Below are 21,121 nucleotides of genomic sequence, written 5' to 3' on the forward strand. Positions count from 1 at the left end.
TTTTGAATTTTCCGATTTGATCTTAATCTGTTTTTTATTAAAATGAAAAATACGTATTTTAAGGATAAGTTTAATACCGGGATAAATATACAAACTAATAATACACTTCAAATTATTTTAGTATCCTGATCCTTTTTACAATATAAATATTTTAAATTATTCTTATATTAATTTCAAAATTTTGATTTCATTACATTAATCAAAAATAAATTTAATATTTAACATGTTACCTACTAAATAAAATTTTATAATTATAGGTTTTAACTAAAACTAATTTCTAATTACAATGTCGCAACAAAACAAATACAATTCTACAATACAAATTTACCTGAGTATTATAGGTATTTTATTTTAAAAAATATTTTAAGTAAGTTCTTATCTTTTTAACAACTGATGAATTTAACACAAACATAATTTCATAATTAATGGATTTAAATAAATGAATATTTTAAACAATCAAAATTTAATATTATGAATTAATAATTTATTATTCAATACTAAAATTTATGATTTAAAGTGGACACTTTAACTTTATTTTTAGTTAGACATATTGATGGTGAATATTTGAACATCGAAGATAAGAGATTGATAGCAATGAAAAAAATGTAAAAGTAGTGATGATGTTAGTTTATATTAAAAAATGGAGGAACACCATAATCCAAAAATAACAAACTACAATGCTATCTCAGTAAACTTTCAATAACAGAAAACACTAATTGAACAACCACCACAATTAACTAAATAGCACCAAAATAAAAATCGTTAATCGTGGAACAGCAAAGAAAAAGAAATGTCTTTGACATGAATAACCACTACATCATCCGCCTAAATGAACATGCATAAACACAATCAAGAGATATCATAAGCTATAAGCTAAAATTACCCCATAAGTTACATCCACCTAAACTTATACAAAAGTAAGAAATTTCAAAGATACCAACTCAAGAAAAATGAACTTAATATATGTGAATAACATACACTAACAGTAGACTTAAAGAAGTTGCTATTAAGACCAACCATGTTGAAATTTTGATGTATATGTTAAAATCGGATTTATATTGACCCATTAAGATAAAGACAAGTTTCCATAAGATAAACAACAAGAAATCCCGAACTTGGCTCTTTCTGACGCTCGAACTCGCCGAGTACCACAATGGGCTCACTGAGTTGAGGCCTACTCGCCGATTACCACCATGGCACTCGCCGAGTTCATCAGGCAGAAACACAAAAATCAAATTTTGCAAATAACAATCAAGCAACTAATGCAACAATTCAATATAAACCAATCAAAGCTCTGATACCACTGTTGGGTTTGAGCCATAAAAACATTCCTATGTGCACATGCAAACCCTAATGCATGGATCTAGGTTTCTCTAATTGAACATGCATTGTATCCAAGACTTCTAATGATGATTCTAGTATAATAACAATAAGAAAACAGATTTAGAAGATTACCTTGAATCACTTGCTTGAATCTTCTTGTCCTTGGAGCTTTAGAGTCACAAGTATCACTCCTCTAGTGGCTTACAAACACCAACTAGCAAGAGGATGATTATACAGAGAGAGGAGCGATGAGCAAATCGGCCAAGGTTTCTTCTTAAGCATAGATGCCGATTTTCCTTGACCCCTTGGGTCTATTTATACTAGTAAGGCTCCTAGGGTTTCACCCTTAAACCCTAATTGGATAACTTAGGCCCTAAGCTATCCAATCCCCTCATGATAAGCCTTGGACGAATTCTAGGCCTATCCTAAGCCCCAAAACCGTCCACCCCTTATCCATAAGGGATAACAACCCAAAGTACAACTATCATACAATTAACAGTTTATGCCCCTTTATTCAATTAATCTCTTTAAGTCACCAAATTAAATCCTAATTAATTTATGACTTATATTAATCAAATAACAATATTATTATCCCTTATATTATTCTCATAATATATTAATAATATTTCTTCTCTCATTATAAATCATCCTATCAAGTTACTATAGTGAAGGCAACCCAAAAGGACCATGCACAACCGGATCAAATACTTGCCAAATATAGTTGCAGCCTTAGACACTATTCCAACACTTTCTAGACCACCCGGAGATCAACCAATACTTTTGTCTTTATTTCTTTAATATTATCTTTCATGTGAAAGAAATTCTTAGTTTATAGATTTTTAACCAGTCTAAATTGTCAGGTAGTGTTGAAGTACCTAACATAAATGCATACATGGTAGTCCCGAAATATAAATTAACTTAGGAACACCATTGAACAAATTTCAATATTCAAACCCATAATAGCTTTGAGTTTGAAAATTTACAAATAGATCATGTACACCATAAACTATAAAAACCATTGACTTATTAATGTACATTGCATTATTAGGAAATTAACATTGAAAATACAATGTTGTAAATGGGAAAAATGAAAGTATTATGCTATAAGACATACATAAAAAGGAAGTGTGTAGCTATTACTTGTTTCTCAACAGGTTTCGTGGCAACATGATCAACATTTGTTTCAACCACAGTTACAGATCTCTTGGTAATAACTTTTTTTTTTACCAATAGCTAACTGGGGGTCCAAGTTTCATGTAGATGCTCGATATTGGGACATTTTTCATGGAACACAATGAACATTGGTAGTAATACTTATTTCAAAGGATGAGAAGAAAAGGCTTGACCTTTCTTATTATTGTCAGTAAAATGTCTTTCCCTATTATGCCCTTGTGAAAAAAAAACATGGAAAACCACAAAGCTGAACAAACAAAAAAACGTGAAATCCCATTTTCTAGGGACTAAAAATTTAAAAGATGTCTTCATATTTAAATAGACAGCCATCCACCTCATTTCAGTGACTCAAGTGAATAAGCAAACACATGATGAAAAAGAAGAAATTAAAACTATAAAAAAAAAATAATGAAGAGATGAATTAAGAAGATATTGGACATTATACTTTAAAATTGCGACCCTCTTTTAAAGTAATATGCAATAATAAACAAAAAATAGAGTTTGTTGCATGTTTTATCACAAAAACTGCCAATAAAAAGTAAAATTTAGGATAAGTTTTCTGGACAGTTTTTTGATGATTCTGTTTAGACAAAATTGCAAAAATGGTCCCTGTGGTTTGCATTTTTTCAGGAAAAAAGTCCAAACCACGAGTTTTTTGGTTTTGTGGTCCTTTTGGACTGGTTTGTTTGTGAGAATGGTCCCTATACTTAACACCCGTTAAAAAAAATCCGTTAACCCCCTCATGTGCCTTGCACGTGAGGGTATTTTTGTCTTTTTACTTACAGTGTCAACACTTCCTTCTACCTTTTATCCCTCATTTACAATCCCAAACACCCGTCAACTCCCCACCTCCCTCCTTCTTCCTTCTGCTCCATTAAACCTGCAAAAAAAAAGTCGTTATCGAAAGAACCTAATCGAAGCAAAAGGAGACAAGGTCATACTTTAAAGTCGAAATGGTGTACGTAATGTGGCAGATCAGACCAAAAAATGAAGTTGTCGACGTATCATCCTTATATGGTAAGTTGCTCTGTTTTCTTAAACATTCCTATTTTTCATTTTACCCTTGATTTATACTAAAATCCGCCAAATTTTGACTTTGTTATCATGTACAATTTTGACTTGTAGCGGGTGCACCCACATGGTTTAGTATTAAGCTTCATCATGGTGGGAAGTTTACTAAGTTACCTGACATAAAGTATACTGGAGGTGAAGTGCGTTATGTTGATTATGTGGACATAGATGAGTTTTCTGTACATGAACTTGATGCCATAATGCTTGACCTAGGTTACCCAGACCCACGGATGATTGAATTGAGTGTTGAATCCCCAGTGATATACTACCATTTCAGGATACCCAATGGTGACTTTCAATTTGGTCTTAGAGCTTTAGGGAATGATCAGGATGTTATCAATCTTTCTAAATTTATTCAAAATAACAAGTTGATTGAAGTGTACACAGAACATGGGAAGACAAATCTACTCACATACTTCATGTCTCCAAATGCAAAGGGTAAAGTTGTCATTGAGGAATTACCAGAAAATGATGATCAAGGGGCTAAATATGAGGCTGAAGTTCATGTAGAATCTCCATTGAGAAATATGAACCATGTCAATGATGAACCAATTGGTGAGTACATGTCTTTGATTCTTTTTGGGAGTAAAACTGATGCATTCTCTCCAGAGTATAGAAGGGGTAGAGTTGGGAATTCAAAAAGAGAGGAAGGTTCTTGTAGCAAGAGGCTTAATTTAGAGGATATTGATGATTTAAAAGAGAAGGAAAACACTAATGAGGGTGTTAAGGAGGTTCATGAGGCTGCAACTGTTGTTGAAGGATGCTACAATCCATTTACTTCAAATATTGCTAATGTAGGGGATGAGATGATTGGGGTTCATGATAATGACCATATTGATGGATGCTACAACACCCCACCCATTAATGATGATGAACAATATAATGAACTTTTTGACAACCTTATGCAAAATTTAAATGGAAGTGATGAGTATGTTGAAGAGTATGAAGGGGATGTTGAATCTGAAGAGAGTGATGAAGAGTATGAAAAGGATGAAGGTGATGATCATGATGGGAAACAATCAGAAAATGAAGATAAAGTGGATGACATAATGGATGAGGAGAACAATATAGAAGATGTTGATGTGGACATGGCAGACTTCTTTCTAAATGTTGAAAGTGATGTTGAAGGAGCATGTATTAATGATGGTCATGAACCTGAAGATATGGAAGTGATCAACAATGAGGAGTTCGAATCATTGGATGAAGGATCAGACCAAGACAGAGAAAGAAGAGCTCTCATAAGAAATTTGGGAAAAGAAAAAAGGTGCAACCTTGGGTCAGTACATATACAGTCATTCTCAGTGGGGCAAAAGTTTAAAAGTAAAAAAGAATTAAAGGAGTTAATTGATGTGCACGCACTAGAAACAAGAAGGAATCTATTCTTTAAAAAAAATGACAGTCAAAGGCTTAGGGCACAGTGCAGAGGAGTTGTACCTGTCATCAATAAAGGTCAAGTGGGGACTAAACCTACCACTTCAAAAAGCAAGGGCAAAGAAGTAAAGACACAAAAAGAAACATGTGGTTGGTATATACATGCATCTAGGTCAAACCCCGAATCTGATTGGTTTATAAGGACCTTAAACCAAACTCATACATGCTTACAAACAAGAAAACTCAGAGCTTGTACTGCTTCTTTAATCTGCAAGAAAATCATAGATCAAGTTGAGGCAGATCCGAAGATTCCTTTGAGAGCCATACAAGATCACTTTCAAAAGACCTACCAGGTGGGTATTTCAATGGATAAGGTGTTTAGGGCAAAATATATGGCAAGAAAGCATGTAACTGGGGACTACACAAAACAGTTTGAGTTGTTGAGGGACTATGCTCTTGAACTTCAAGCTACAAACCCAGACACAACAGTCAAAATAGATGTGTGTCCTAATGGCAACCCTGCATCCCCAACAAGGCAATTTAGAAGGATTTATGTATGCTTGGGTCCACTGAAAAAAGGTTTCAAAGCATGTCTTAGAGACTTAGTAGGTTTGGATGGTGCCTTCATGAAAGGCCCATTCCCTGGTCAGGTTCTTACAACAGTTGGTCTAGATTCCAACAATGGAATTTATCCCTTAGCCTATGCAATTGTTGAGTCTGAAAACACAGCTAGCTGGAAGTGGTTTTTAGAAAACCTTGGGGATGACTTGGAGCTTGGGAGCAACTCAAACTATACTTTCATAAGTGACAGGCAAAAGGTAAATTAAAACTCATCAATTGATCATTTAGATTGTGTTTTTTTACCAAGAAATTAATTCTAATTATTATATGTTGAGTCATGTAGGGATTACAAATTGCAGTTGATCAATTGTTTCCCAATGCTGAGCATAGGTATTGTATTAGACATATTCATGACAATATGAGAAAGAAGTGGGGGCAAACTGAGTACAGGGACCATTTATGGAGGTGTGCATCAGCAACCACCATTCCTGAGTTTGAACATTTGATGAAAGAGTTTAGTGAGTATGATAAGGAGGAATGTCAATGGTTGAAGCAAATTCCTCCTGTACATTGGGCAAGGAGTCATTTCTCAGGTAATTGTATATGTTTGCATATGGTAAAGATTATGTGTTTCAGTTATTTATCAGCATTAATTGTATGTTATTGTAATGTGCAGGAAGAGCTATTTCTGATGTGTTGATTTCAAACATGTGTGAAGTGTTTAATGGGAAGATAGAGAAAGGCAGGGACAAACCTGTAATTTCATGTTTAGAGTTCATTAGGGAGTATCTAATGAAGAGGATATGCAATGTCATGAAGGCAATGAAGAAGGCTAAAGGTCCACTAACACCTACAACAACAGACATCCTAGATGCAAGGAAAAAAGGTGCTTCACAATATATTGCTAGGTGGAATGGGGCAAACAAGTATCAAGTCACTGCAGCATTGCAAGATCAACATGTGGTGGATGTTAGGAACCAAACCTGTACTTGCAGAAAGTGGGAATTAATGGGAATACCTTGCAGGCATGCAATTGCAACTCTGAATGAAATGAGCAAAGACCCTGAGGCTAAGCTTGACATTTACAAGTGGGTACACAAGGTGTATTGGCTAGAGACATGGCAAAAAGCTTATTCATTTAAGGTGGAACCAATTAAAGGGAGACCCATGTGGCCTAAAAGTAATTGTCCAACAAAGCTAATCCCTCCTCCACATCACACTCAGGTGGGAAGGCCTAAGAAAAAAAGAAGACAAAGTGAGGGTGAAAGGTTAAGCAAAAGGCAGAAGGCAAGTGAAGGTGATGGAGTCAATGAGATGCAAGGAGAAAATTCCCAAGGGCTAAGAAATGATGGAGTGCAGAAGCTATCAAGGAAACATGTTAGTGTTACTTGTAGCAAATGCAAGAATAAAGGACACAACTCTAGGACCTGTAAAGGGCAAGGAGGGAATCAATCTAAGAAGTGATTGTGGTTATTTGTTGTGGTGCAATGACTATTTAGTTTCTTGTTGTTAAAAACTGTTTGTTTTTGAAAACTTTAGTTATGGTTTGATGATGTGGTTATGTATGGTGCACAGACACTTGTATGCTTAACTTGGTAATGGTTTTTGGTTCCACTCATGTGGTTAATGGAATGTTCATTTTGGTAAATTTATGACATGTATTTTGGTAATGTACTTTTGTTACATTTTGGTTCTATTTATGTGCTTATATCTGACAACTGATACACATTTTGAACACAACTGATACACATTTTGGAATTCATTACAAACATGATGAAGTCAAATTACAACAAAATTATACCATTTTTACCCTGCATCACTTGATCAACAAAAATCCCCACATTTGCCTAACCCTATCCCTTACATAGACCAAGTACTAAAGATAACAATCACAAACATAAACCAACTTGCACATAAATACATCTTCAGCTTGAAACCTTCATCCTTCAATGCATCACACCTTGCCTCCAACATGTTGTTCCTGCTCAAAAGTCCATTGCACTGTTCCTGTAACATGTTGATACTTCTTACCAGCCCATTACATCTTTCCTCCAATGTATTTATGTTTCTTAGAAGACCAGGTATGATGGTTTTACTCCTAGCACAAATAGGTGGGTCAACCCACCCGATAAACCCACAAACAGAATCCTTAGTAGGGCAAGCATAAAACCTCCTGCCGGGATTCAGTGGTGTCCAAGACGTTTTCACCAAAGCAAGCTTTCCACAAAAACAAACCACCATTGTTCGATTGCAAGTCAGGAAAGGAGAAATGGAAGATAATAGTCGTTGGGGAAGAACACTTAAGAACGTTGGGGAAGAAGATTTGTTGGGGAAGAAGCTGGGAAAAGAAAACGATATATAAAGGATGTTTTATTTTTCCATATGCAAAAATGGTCCCTATAAGTAAAAGGACAGAAATACCCTCACGTGCAAGGCACATGAGGGGGTTAACGGATTTTTTTTTAACGGGTGTTAAGTATAGGGACCATTCTCACAAACAAACCAGTCCAAAAGGACCACAAAACCAAAAAACTCGTGGTTTGGACTTTTTTCCTGAAAAAATGCAAACCACAGGGACCATTTTTGCAATTTTGTCTTCTGTTTAAGCAATCGTTGTGGTGAAATTTCGTTTTGTAGTCTTTACCGTATAAAACATCATGATAAAACCTTGATTCAAAAAATATAGTAATAACCTATTGTTTAAAATAGGAAAAAAAAACTTACCCAACATTTGTTGGTCAAAAAATACATTTTGTACATGCCAACTTGCCAAATTGTGCCCATGGAAAGAAATATAGCCCACCAGATTAATGAGCTTGAAAATTAGTTTCATGTTTGAACTCACAATGCTTATATAGTAGATAATACTTGAAATAGAGGTATTTGGATACGATGGTGAAGTTGGATTAGTCTCCTCATTAACATGGGTAATTTCGACATTTGACTTTGTCTTCTCCTCATCCTTATCGGCAGAAGTAGGAATTTGAGAAACAACTTCTTTAGATGCCTTCCTAGAAATGATGGCAACTTGTATATCTGCTTCAACTTCTTGGAATTGGCTTCCAAACAAGTCTACAAGCTCATAAGGAAGAACAATAAGTAAGCATTCTGTTGATTACCATTAGCAAAATCGGAGAACTCTTGAAACTATCGTTTAATATCCATTCAAAACTTCTTGCTTCGAATATTAGTTTCTCAAATATTAATTGTTCCGATATTTTTTTTGTTATTAGCTATTAGATCCTGCCTAATGACAAAAACTGATGTCCATTGAAACTCATTTATCGAAATAAGAAAGAATACAAACCATTATTTTTAGAAGAAAAGTAAAACTGAAAAGAGAAATAAACCAAACTTCTCCATTCTTCAACATAAGTCTCATTCTCCACCACCATCACTGTCCTTTAAAACAAACATTTAAAAATCAAAAACTAAATAGAAAAAAACCGAGGAAATATAAGATCCTGAAAAATCGGTGAACAAACCCAATGCTACTCCTTTTGGGCTTGATTCAAAAAGTCAAAATTGAATGACAGTAAAGCTTACACAAATATGTTTTAACTTTGAACCTTTTGAAGCTCTTTCCTTATCGTTCTCTTCTAAGCCAAAATCAAAAATAACTTCTTACAATTACTTTATCCTTCAACATAGAGAATCTCCGACAATAACTTACAAAAAAACACCAAAGTCCAAGAAATCAAGAAATTAGAAGAGGGAAGCATTAAGACGTCAAATATAAAAAGAGGGGTCAGATCGAAAAGAAATAAAAAATCAAGAAATTAAGATGGACCAAATCTAGAACCCGATGTCGATAAATCCAAGAAATTTCTTGAACAAACAAATGTTCTTGCGTCGTTCAGAGTTATTATTAGGCTTCTTTTCAAACTAAGAAAAACGTATACCGTGCATTTCTCTCGGTAAGAAGAAGAGAGGAATCATAAGAGAAAGAGATAAGGAGAGTGAAATAAAAATTACCTAGGTTTTTATCAGAGCAAGCAATAGATAAAAGGACTGAGTTAAGAAGCCCCATACATATCCGATTCTTTATCTTCTTCATCATATCGTCGAATCGACCACTTCTTGAATACTTGCAATCGGTAGAGTAAAACAGAGTCATGGGATATGTGATTCACAACATGTGAGCCTCTAAAGCATTAACAGAAAACAAACAAAATCATCCTAAAATATAAACATTTTAGTGCTCAAATAGAAAACAAAAAGAGATCTTACTAACATTTGTGTGGGCCTCTATTTAAGAAGCAATATCGAAAGAGGAAGGGTAAGAAAGAAAATCAGGATTTTTTTAGAAGAAACTATCCTTCTTCAACCCGCCTGTCATCCATCTCACCTGCAACACAACGAAACACCAAATCAAAATCATTAAAACGAAAGAAAATCAAACTTTTTTTTTCTAGAAAAAAAAAGAAAAGAAAACTCATTGTCTTCATCTAAGAGAGGGAGAAAATCGATTAGGGTTTATAAGGGAAATACTTCATGGCAGTGGGATTTATAGCATGGTTTATAAGACGGAGGGAACAAAGACGCATCTGCTATGGGAGGGATATTTGAATCAGCTACAGCTACAATATTTAAAGGATATTTGTTAAAGCGTATTAGGATGAAAATGTTTTAAATTTTGAACGACCCTTAAATTGAGGATTCTGTTGAGAAATATAAAACGCCAAAATAAATATTAAAATTTAATATTATTTTATTAATGGTTGTTTGTACTGTTAGCTTAATCGTTTGGACGTCTTAAAAAAATAATATTATTATATTCAAATTATTTTTACAAATAGTAAGATTTGTTTTATAAGATAGTATATATATATATATATATATATATATATATATATATATATATATATATATATATATATATATATATATGGGAAAAGGGAATATACATTATAGCCTCACCTAAGCTTAGGTACTAAACCTCTTGAAAATACATTGTTTTACTATATAAAGATTACAGTTAATGGATTCACGATTAATACTTCAAGATGTAAATTCAAGATCTACACAATAGGGTTTAGGGTTAAGGTTAAGGGTTTAGGGTTTAGATTTAGGGTTTAGGGTTTAGGGTTTAGGATTAGGGTTTAGGGTTGAAGGTTTAGGGTTTAGGGTTTAGATTTAGGGTTTAGGGTTTAAATTTAGGGTTTAGGATTTAGTAATGTTCACTTGGGTGAAGTAATAAATGATAGTTGAGGAAAGAAAACAAAGTTGGTAAAACAATAATGAAATAAAGAAATGTTATGGAAGATGATATATTTACCAAATGAAACCAAACCAGACATATTTAGCATGTTAAAACGACATATTTTAGAGGTTTAGTACCTAAGCTTAGGTGGGGCTGTAATGTATATTCCTTATCCCCTATATATATATATATATATATATATATATATATATATATATATATATATATATATATATATATTAATCGTAAAATGTAGGAGCCTGAGATTTCGAGAGGGCTGGAGCAGTCGCCCAACTTGTCCTGCCTCTAAGGTCGGTCATGTCCATATACCTTCAACATTATATACATATATATAGAAAGTTACTGCTATAATAAATGATTTATGAGCCACACCTGAAAATAAATGTATAGATAAATATACTTGTCCCCGTTAAAATGTTCGACACCAAGATCTTCATCCCATATAAAAATATAATCACAAGCAGCCATAATATTTGGATGCATAAACATCTTTGCATACTCATACCAAAAAAAATTAAAAAAGGAAAAAAGAAAAGGATAACAAATATAAAAACTTGACTACTATAATCTAGAAAGCATAAAAAATGAAAAGGATGCTTTTTATTTTCTTTTATTACAACATTTTTACATATAAAGTGTTTCTTAGAAACACATATGGACTTACTTTCGGAATGGAAAGATCGTTGAAAGTAAAGAAACGTAGGTTATTATCTTATGAACATGTATTCTTCATTACCTATAGTATTATATGTTAAATTTCATTAATTTGGAAAGTTATTAATCAATTAAAACAAATAACATACAAAATTACCGATATCGACTTTAAACAAAATAAGATGTGAATTTGTATATAATTCATTTGAGAACAACTCAATTGTAATGGAAACCGAGTTAAAAAGATACTAAAATGAAGCCAAAACTTGCTTATACTACCGTCTTTGACATTTCAAGTGGTGGAAACAAAATGTTTTGTGGTTCTTAACTGTCTCGGATGACCATATGTAACTTTTATTAATTTATGCATTTTTCGAGTTTTTTTTATTTAATCTTCAAGTTATATTTTTTATAACGTTTTATTGTTAGATATTTTGGCAATATAAATTTCGATTATGGTATCTGAGCCTTCATTAAATGCGGAAGATTGTGTACTAACAAACTTTTCAACATCAATAGTGAGTCTATAATTTGCACCCAATATTGGGTAAAAAAGGTTAAGGAAGCTGATTACAGACGACATTGATGATATTTTAAAGAAAATTTAGTTAATAACTTTAATCTTCTTGTTTTATTTGTAACAAATTATAAACTTGATATTAACTTTGTTTCTTTAATTGTTTTATTTTGTAAAGATTGAAAAGACAATACCGAAATTGAAAAGGAAAATAAAAATTGGCTATGAATGATTAGAGTTTATATGTTTGGATACTTGGTTTTTATTGTTTATGGATGGTTTTTTTTGTTGTTTACGAAATGATTTTTATTGTTTATTTATTTATTTATTTATTTATTTGAATATAACACATAAAAAAGCACATATTTTCAAACACCTTGATACCACTAAGATCAAAATTTCTTTTGTGGTTTTTATCAAGGTTCTAAATAACGTAAGACGTTATTTGGCGACAATGTAAAGCCTCAAGCTGTTCCGAGCCTCAAGCTTTACCAAATGAAACCAAACCGGACATATTTAGCATGTTAAAAAGACATATTTTAGAGGTTTAGTACCTAAGCTTAGGTGAGGCTGTAATGTATATTCCTTATCCCCTATATATATATATATATATATATATATATATATATATATATATATATATATATATATATATATATATATATATATATATATATATATATATATATATATATATATATATAGCCTGAGATTTCGAGAGGGCTGGAGCAGTCGCCCAACTTGTCCTGCCTCTAAGGTCGGTCATGTCCATATACCTTCAACATTATATACATATATACAGAAAGTTACTGCTATAATAAATGATTTATGAGCCACACCTGAAAATAAATGTATAGATAAATATACTTGTCCCCGTTAAAATGTTCGACACCAAGATCTTCATCCTATATAAAAATATAATCACAAGCAGCCATAATATTTGGATGCATAAACATCTTTGCATACTCATACCAAAAAAAATTAAAAAAGGAAAAAAGAAAAGGATAACAAATATAAAAACTTGACTACTATAATCTAGAAAGCATAAAAAATGAAAAGGATGCTTTTTATTTTCTTTTATTACAGCATTCTTACATATAAAGTGTTTCTTAGAAACACATATGGACTTACTTTCGGAATGGAAAGATCGTTGAAAGTAAAGGAACGTAGGTTATTATCTTATGAACATGTATTCTTCATTACCTATAGTATTATATGTTAAATTTCATTAATTTGGAAAGTTATTAATCAATTAAAACAAATAACATACAAAATTACCGATATCGACTTTAAACAAAATAAGATGTGAATTTGTATATAATTCATTTGAGAACAACTCAATTATAATGGAAACCGAGTTAAAAAGATACTAAAATGAAGCCAAAACTTGCTTATACTACCGTCTTTGACATTTCAAGTGGTGGAAACAAAATGTTTTGTGGTTCTTAACTGTTTCGGATGACCATATGTAACTTTTATTAATTTATGCATTTTTCGAGTTTTTTTATTTAATCTTCAAGTTATATTTTTTATAACGTTTTATTGTTAGATATTTTGGCAATATAAATTTCGATTATGGTATCTGAGCCTTCATTAAATGCGGAAGATTGTGTACTAACAAACTTTTCAACATCAATAGTGAGTCTATAATTTGCACCCAATATTGGGTAAAAAAAGATTAAGGAAGCTGATTACAGACGACATTGATGATATTTTAAAGAAAATTTAGTTAATAACTTTAATCTTCTTGTTTTATTTGTAACAAATTATAAACTTGATATTAACTTTGTTTCTTTAATTGTTTTATTTTGTAAAGATTGAAAAGACAATACCGAAATTGAAAAGGAAAATAAAAATTGGCTATGAATGATTAGAGTTTATATGTTTGGATACTTGGTTTTTATTGTTTATGGATGGTTTTTTTGTTGTTTACGAAATGATTTTTATTGTTTATTTATTTATTTATTTGAATATAACACATAAAAAAGCACATATTTTCAAACACCTTGATACCACTAAGATCAAAATTTCTTTTATGGTTTTTATCAAGGTTCTAAATAACGTAAGGCGTTACTTGGCGACAATGTAAAGCCTCAAGATTTTCCGAGCCACGTCGTTTCTAAGGCGTGACTTAAGGTGACAATTTTGTATATAATTCATATTTTTATATGTATTTTCAACTATTATTTATTTTTATACATATATATAAGTCAAGGCGGCGTTTTGGTAAAGCTTGGCGGCACATACAAGCCTTGAAGTTATGGCGCGCCATGGTGGAGCCATAACGAGCTTTTTAGAATCTTGGTTTTTATTATTAACTAATAGTTTTTGTTTACTAGTTGTTTTTATTGTTATGAATGGTTTTGTTTACGATTAACATTTTAGGTATATATTTGAATTTAAAATGTGTACTCTCACCATTTGATCATATTCAGTCTTGGTTGTACCTTATATTTTGGTTTGTTATTCGGTCCTAGAAATGCAACTCAATGTTTTTGGTACCCTTCCATTCGGTCATGGTCCGAAACCTAACTCATCCCTACACCCAATTTAGTCATTTTAATGTTTAATCATTTTTTGCATTTAATTTTAATCCTAGGCATTATTGCAACATATATCATTATTCCTTGGTAGAAGTTAATGTTTCAATTCAACATTATATAAAAGTTTTAAAAGACGATTGATAAAAAAAATATACACATCATGTGATATTTGCATATGATTCTATCATATATTTGAATTGATGGGAAAGAATCAATCATGTAATCACTCCTATGTAAAAACCCAAAAGTTTAAGGGCTCAAATGAAATTTAGTATAAATTAAATTGGGTAGCGTTTGGCGATTTGAAATCGAATAAAAAACTTTTGCCTCTTCTCCGTAGAAAGGCTTCAATGGACCCTTGAGCCGTTTGAAGAGAAGCGAGGCTGTTCTGTTTCACGGCAATCCTCCTCCCTCTTTCTCCGGCGTATCTTCTCGTTGACTTGTCAACGCCAACATCTTCATTTTCGGTACGACTCACTGACCTTCATTACATACTCGCATCCAGTTTCCACGAATTGGAGCTTACTGAAGCTACTTATAAACTCTGATGTTTGACTAACTTACATTCATGCTATCTTAGATTGAATGCCAAAACGCTTTGTGGGTATCTTAGATTTTAACATTTTCGAATGTGGGTTGATATTTGTTGGCCAGATCCATTTTGGGACAGATTTTGATTCACATGGAGTCGCTCTATTTGTTAAAACGGGAGTTGAACATGAACATGAACTATGAAGTTCTTGTATAGTTCATTTTCGTGAATAGTTAGGCTATGTCCTCACCTACTACTTACATATCCTCGATCTTTGCAATTTTGGTGATGACGCTCTAAGTAACCCTATAGTTGTATAGAGATATCTTTTTGGACTTCTTCCTACGGATTAAATGAACACTATGCGACTATTTCCATATTCGATGCTATAACAGTCATAATTTGATGTAGAATTCCATTTTTATATGATTTCATTTCCTTTTTGAGTACTGATCAACGGGGAAACTAGTGGCTAATCATTGATTGAGATATAATATGTGTCTTTAAGGTTACATTTTGGTTTATTACTAATCCACTCTTTCCTTCATTCACTAGAAATGTCTTTTATTGAAGATCATAAATGAAGAAGTAACTTATATGATGGATATCCCCCCAAGGTCTTTCCAATAGCTGAACTAGAATTTCTATACCTTAAACATTCATACAAGAAAATGACAAAGTAATTACTCTCAGCATTTGTGAATTCTTAAAAGCTTGAGTGGGGCATTTTGTAGATTTATCAAGAGTCAGGACTTTTCTGTTTGCTTTGAGTTTTGCTTGAATTTTAGTTTTTTTTTTTTTCAGGTATTTCAAATTTGAATATGTTCTGCTTTCTTATCAAATTGGTAAATAATTAACATTGGTTCAGGTATCTACTACAAAATCAGCCAACTTATGGACAAGGATCACAAAAGAGTGCATTATCTAACTGATAGCCATGAACAAGAATGCCATAAGGAAAAAGAATGTTATTTTGAGGTATTTTCTCTTTCATTTTTCTCATTTTCAAAATCTTAATAGAAACATGACTTAATCAGGTAAGCTATAATCTATATTTGAGTATTCCTTTTGACTTAATACAGAAAAAACGAAGGCTTTCATACACATTAACAAAATTCATTAGCTATGCTCATTTTTCACAATCGAATAAAATTCATGAAAAATTGTTAATGCAGAGTCCAGGTGTTGAGATTCTTGAAACATCAAACAGAAAGTCAACTCGTTTACAAATGAAGAACAAATTATCATCATGCTCACAAGCTATATTCAAATCTCACAAGAACACTTCCAAATATACAATGAAATCTTCTTCAAAAACAATCCTAGATGGAAACACTCCCATTTCTGATATCAAGATTAATGAAAAAAATGGTGTATTTTTAACAGATACTGCCTCCATGAAATCTTCTACAGTAGTTCCATCTTTTAAATATCATATAGGGGCAAAAGATGGGATTCAGCTTATTGTTGATTTGAATTTAAAGAGATCTGATTGGTTAAGAAGTATGGAAAAAACAGTTTGTGTATGCCAAAATCATTTAAAGCCCAAATTTGAAAGCTTTAGGCAGGAGGTTGAATGTTTAGGAGGCAAAAGTAGTTCAACGGACAAAAATACCCTTTCAGATGCTAGCTTCAACTCTTATCCCCAAAATAAGTTTTCAATTAAATCCATGAGTAATGAAATTGGAAAATCTCTTCCTTCAAAACATCATTGGTCAAAGTTTGACCAAAGCTCAGAATATTTGGAAAATGTGACATTTTCTTCTGAGAAAGATCCGTCATGTTCTAGAAGGGGAAATATATATTTGGAAAATGAGGTATGTTGACTCTTGTAAAGCTTCTTATAGGAATTTTGAGTTAAATGCAAGAAATTATAATTTATATTTTAAACCCTTGGGAATTTGTATTATTTGACAAAGGGTATAACATTATCACTCTTACTTTTGCAGGAAAGGATCAATTCTACACAAGGAATTGAAGTTTTAGGGTATAAATAATCTTCTTTTTGTTTCCCATTAAGTTAACGAGGGCAAATTCGTAAATTTGTTACACGACTTAAAGTGGAAAGCTTTATTTCCTTGTGTTTCTGTATAAGTCGTTCTTTCTGCATTGAGCCAAAAGTATCAAACATCAATTTAGTAATTGTGTTGTTTTAATGAATTTGTTACAGAGAGGAAAATGTGTCTAAAAGAAAGAAAGTTTATCACAAAAGTGGTCAAATTCATGGTCAATCTCATGAAAGAATTTTAAGAAGCACAAAATTATTTGGTGGGGAGATTCTTCAAAGTGGTGGACTTGTGATAAGGCGATCATTTCGTCTTCATTCCAAGGTTTTTAATTTTTTTCTCCTTACAAGTTCATTATAAAATATTATTTTTATTTTTATTTGTTGAATTTAGAATGTACTAATTTACAATTTCTACCTTAAAAGGAGTTCCCATGAAGCATACGATTTAGGTCGTTTGGTGTTTGATGTTATGTTGAAATGATTCATCTTTTTGATGGTTTAAAAATGTTTCAAAGGATAAAATGGTCATTTGCTTCCATCATTAAATAAAGTCTTTACGCTAATTTTCAATCGTGAAATCTAGTTTCCTTTTAAAAATATCTTACTGGGGACTAGACAAGTTTTTTGGATTATTTTCAAGAATGAGGATTAGAAGGGCATTATTGCAATTTTTGTCATATTGACATGAGTCAATACAAGGTTGTCATGTTATGTGATATGTCAGTGCATCTTATTTCTTTGACTTTCTCTAGTAAGTAAAAACAGATCATGACTAATGATGTGAAATCTTGAAATTTGTTTGTGCAGGCTGTTACATGATTGATTTGAAGGTGCTCAAGTTTTCTGATTTACACATTTACCCTTACACACAAATAATGAAAATTTATATAAATTTGTTGGAGGTTTGGTTTGATGTAGCATTTGTACTTTTTTTCAAAATTTATGCTTGGTTGCTAGGCGGACGATTATAACAATTATAAACATAAACACGATGATATTAACATTTGGTTTTTTTTTTTTTTTTTTTTTTTTTTTTTTTTTTTACATGTAACGCAATTTGGACGCAAATATAGATTTTATGTCTTCAAATTCCTTTAAATGTTTTTAGTGGGATATAAATTATCCTAATTAGGATAAACAATAAATACATCATAAAACTTAGAGTAAATTACACGAATGGTCTCTATGGTTAGGGGTAATTTGCGCGCTTAGTTCCTAACTTATTTTTTTAATTCGGAAGGTCTTTAGTGTTTGTTTTTGTTACGCGCTTGGTCCCTACTGTTCGTTTTTATTACGCGTTTTGTCCCTATTTTACCTAAAAATACTATAATTTAAATAGAGAAAAATGTGGGGTGGATAAAGTAAGGTGAAGGGGATGGGTTTGGGGGTGTATTTAGTTAAATAAATTAAAAAATCAAGGGTAAAACAGTCTTTTTAGGTAAGACGGGGACCAAACGCGTAACAAAAACAGACAGTAAGGACCTTCTGAGTTAGAAAAATAAGTTAGGGACCAAACGCGCAAATTACCCTAAACCATAGGGACCATTCGTGTAATTTACTCTAAAACTTATGGTGTAATTTACTCTAAAACTTATGGTTACAGGAAGATATTAAAACACTACTAGCAAGAAACTAAAAATTACAGAATTATAAGCCAATTTGAACTTCAATTATCGCATCAAAATTCTTGTTGACCCCCCAAATCAAGAACCATAGAATCAAACATAAGAATCTGAAAAATCTAAGAGGACCACCTTATCTAGCATTGAACATAATTCAAGCAATTGATGGGGATGAGGTAGATGCCTCTCAGGGGTAGGAGACAGATGATCAGATAGGAGTTTCCTTAGGTAGCTATCGACCTACAGTTATCCTTCAACTTTAGTGTTTGTTGGAGAAGAGGTGAACATAGGTACACTCACTTGTTGTTTTGTTCTCTATCACGAATTGGATCCCTCGGTAGCTAAGTCGGACATAACAACATTGTACGAGGATATTACCCATATTTGAGGAGAAGAAGATGAAGTCGTTCAAGAGATGTATAACCTTAATCCATGTCATTTAAGGGGGGTTATATGTTGAGTAATGTTTTAATTACGTGATTAGCTTGGTCATCTTTAATTTTGGTAAGTGGTAAGTTTTTATCCTAATTTTCAAAGTTCGTAAATAACAATATAATAACTATTCCAACACCCTTCAAGATCAGTTATAACTCTTATTTATTATCTAAACTACAATAAAAGCACTAACAGTAAAATAAAGTCTTTGACTAAGAGCTTCATGTGTAACATCCTTGTAGAGCTTCTTTGTCATCTTCCTATCTAAGCCTTCTTTATCTTCTCCATTGCCACTCATTATATTATGGGTTGCGCACATTTAAAATTTTAATTGGGTAAGCCTAGAGCTTATGAAGTTCGTGTTGCACATATATGTCTCTCAATTTAAAACTTAATAGTAACATGTTTGTCCCTAAATAGTACACCAATCGATGGATAACACACAAATTTAGGTTGATAATCTGTTTCCAAAATATAGAGAAAAGACCAAAAACTTATTATGATTTAACACACTTTGTGAATAGCTCTCACAAAGAAAACTAATTATTTACATTCGGAAAGACTTACAAAAATTGAAATTTTTTATCAACACAACAATACTAAGAAGAAGACACTTCTATTAACAATCTTCAAATGCTTTTACATCAAGAAATGTCTCTCTCTAATCCTATATGAATCAAACTAACCTAGCAACGATGTAACATCCTAAGTTCAGAAGCAAGAAGTTGAAGGGTACTATATGAAAATAAAGGAAGGGACTCGGCGAGTAGGTCTCTTGACTCGCAGAGTCGAAGCGAGTGTCGGGCATGTGATTAAGTGGCCTGACTCGCCGAGTTGGCGGCTGGACTCGACGAGTCGGTGCTGGATGAGGAAAAGCCCTAATCTTCGGGTTTGCACCCTATTTAAAGGACTTAATGTCCTCCACTCAGCCCCCTTAGCCCCCTTTGATATCTAGAAACCCTAATTCGTTTGTGAGAAGCCTTGGAAGCAAATTGATGTGATTTGTGAAGGGATCCTGAAGATCAAGAAGCTTGGATCAAGGAGACTTGAAGAGATCCGGATTATACTTCAGTTGGAGCATATATTGGAGGTAATATTTTGTTGCTTGGGCTCTTTTGTATCTAGATCTACTATCATTTGAGATTTGGGGGCATTTTTGGTATGATTGAGAACTATTTCGCGTTAGAGGCTTGGATATGAGGTTGCTACTTCAGATCTAGGCTTGTGATGGTCCAAAATGTCATAAAGCTTCTGTCTAAGAGTTATTGGTGAAGCCCCTTTGTCTTAAACCCAAGCCCTAGAGTGTTGTGCGCCTATATCTCCTTGGTGTCACGTAAAGTTTGCCACTTTATGTGAGGGTTGGACTGTAGAAGAGTGGATCTATGGATTGGAGCCCCTGCATGGCTCGAAAAGCCAATGTATAGATTGAGAACCGGAGAGACTCGATGAGTCACATGGGTGTACTCGACGAGTTGTATGAACATGTGCATGGACTCGACGAGTTGGAAGAACAACTCGGCGAGTCTGTTGAAGATTGCCTTGGACTCGGCGAGTCTGTTCTTGGACTCGACGAGTTTGGTCGTGGAACCCTAACCTCTTTTGGTTAAAGCTTTGGATCGGTGAGTCGAGGGACGACTCTGTGAGTTGAGCAGGATGAGACTCGGAGATCATTGGACTCGACGAGTCTTGGGGCGACTCGGCGAGTTGAGTCGTGTTGTGGGAGGTTCTGAGTATAGGAACTCGACGAGTCGATGGGTTGACTCGACGAGTAGAATCCACCAGGAAGGTTGACTTTGATTGAGGACTTTGACTTTGACCTTCAGGGGTATTATGGTAATTTGGATATTTATGTCAATGGTTATTGATGGATATAGGTGTTGTAGTTTGAGGCAGTGCTTCAGGATTGTGCTCTCGTGATTCGGTTCGACAGTTGCAAGGTGAGTTATCCTCACTATATCAATATGGTCTAAGGCACCAAGGCCGACCCTTTTAGTTGTTATCATGGTTACAGTATGCTACATGTGGTTATGATATGTTAGATCGGTATCTAGATAGACAGTATGTTGTCATGCTCTTATGATCCATTA

The 21,121-nt window shown here is 33.0% G+C and overlaps 2 protein-coding genes across 2 annotated transcripts; both read left to right on the top strand.

Moving 5' to 3' along the window:
• The first annotated feature begins 3,380 nt into the window (after positions 1-3,380).
• LOC145036211 (uncharacterized) lies at positions 3,381-4,954 on the top strand. Its single transcript, XM_078984674.1, has 3 exons — positions 3,381-3,513; positions 3,622-4,831; positions 4,930-4,954. The coding sequence occupies exons 1-3, from the start codon at positions 3,450-3,452 to the stop codon at positions 4,952-4,954; spliced, it is 1,299 nt and encodes a 432-aa protein (XP_078840800.1). The 5' UTR covers positions 3,381-3,449.
• Positions 4,955-14,750: 9,796 nt separating this feature from the next.
• Positions 14,751-17,993, top strand: LOC145037549 (uncharacterized). Its single transcript, XM_078986234.1, has 6 exons — positions 14,751-14,904; positions 15,838-15,947; positions 16,145-16,786; positions 16,919-16,956; positions 17,140-17,299; positions 17,785-17,993. The coding sequence occupies exons 2-6, from the start codon at positions 15,864-15,866 to the stop codon at positions 17,794-17,796; spliced, it is 936 nt and encodes a 311-aa protein (XP_078842360.1). The 5' UTR covers positions 14,751-14,904; positions 15,838-15,863; the 3' UTR covers positions 17,797-17,993.
• Positions 17,994-21,121: the final 3,128 nt, after the last annotated feature.

This window comes from Lactuca saligna, chromosome 3 (genome assembly GCF_052625555.1).
Source record: "Lactuca saligna cultivar CGN05327 chromosome 3, ASM5262555v1, whole genome shotgun sequence".
In the NCBI taxonomy this organism is placed as follows: Eukaryota; Viridiplantae; Streptophyta; class Magnoliopsida; order Asterales; family Asteraceae; genus Lactuca; species Lactuca saligna.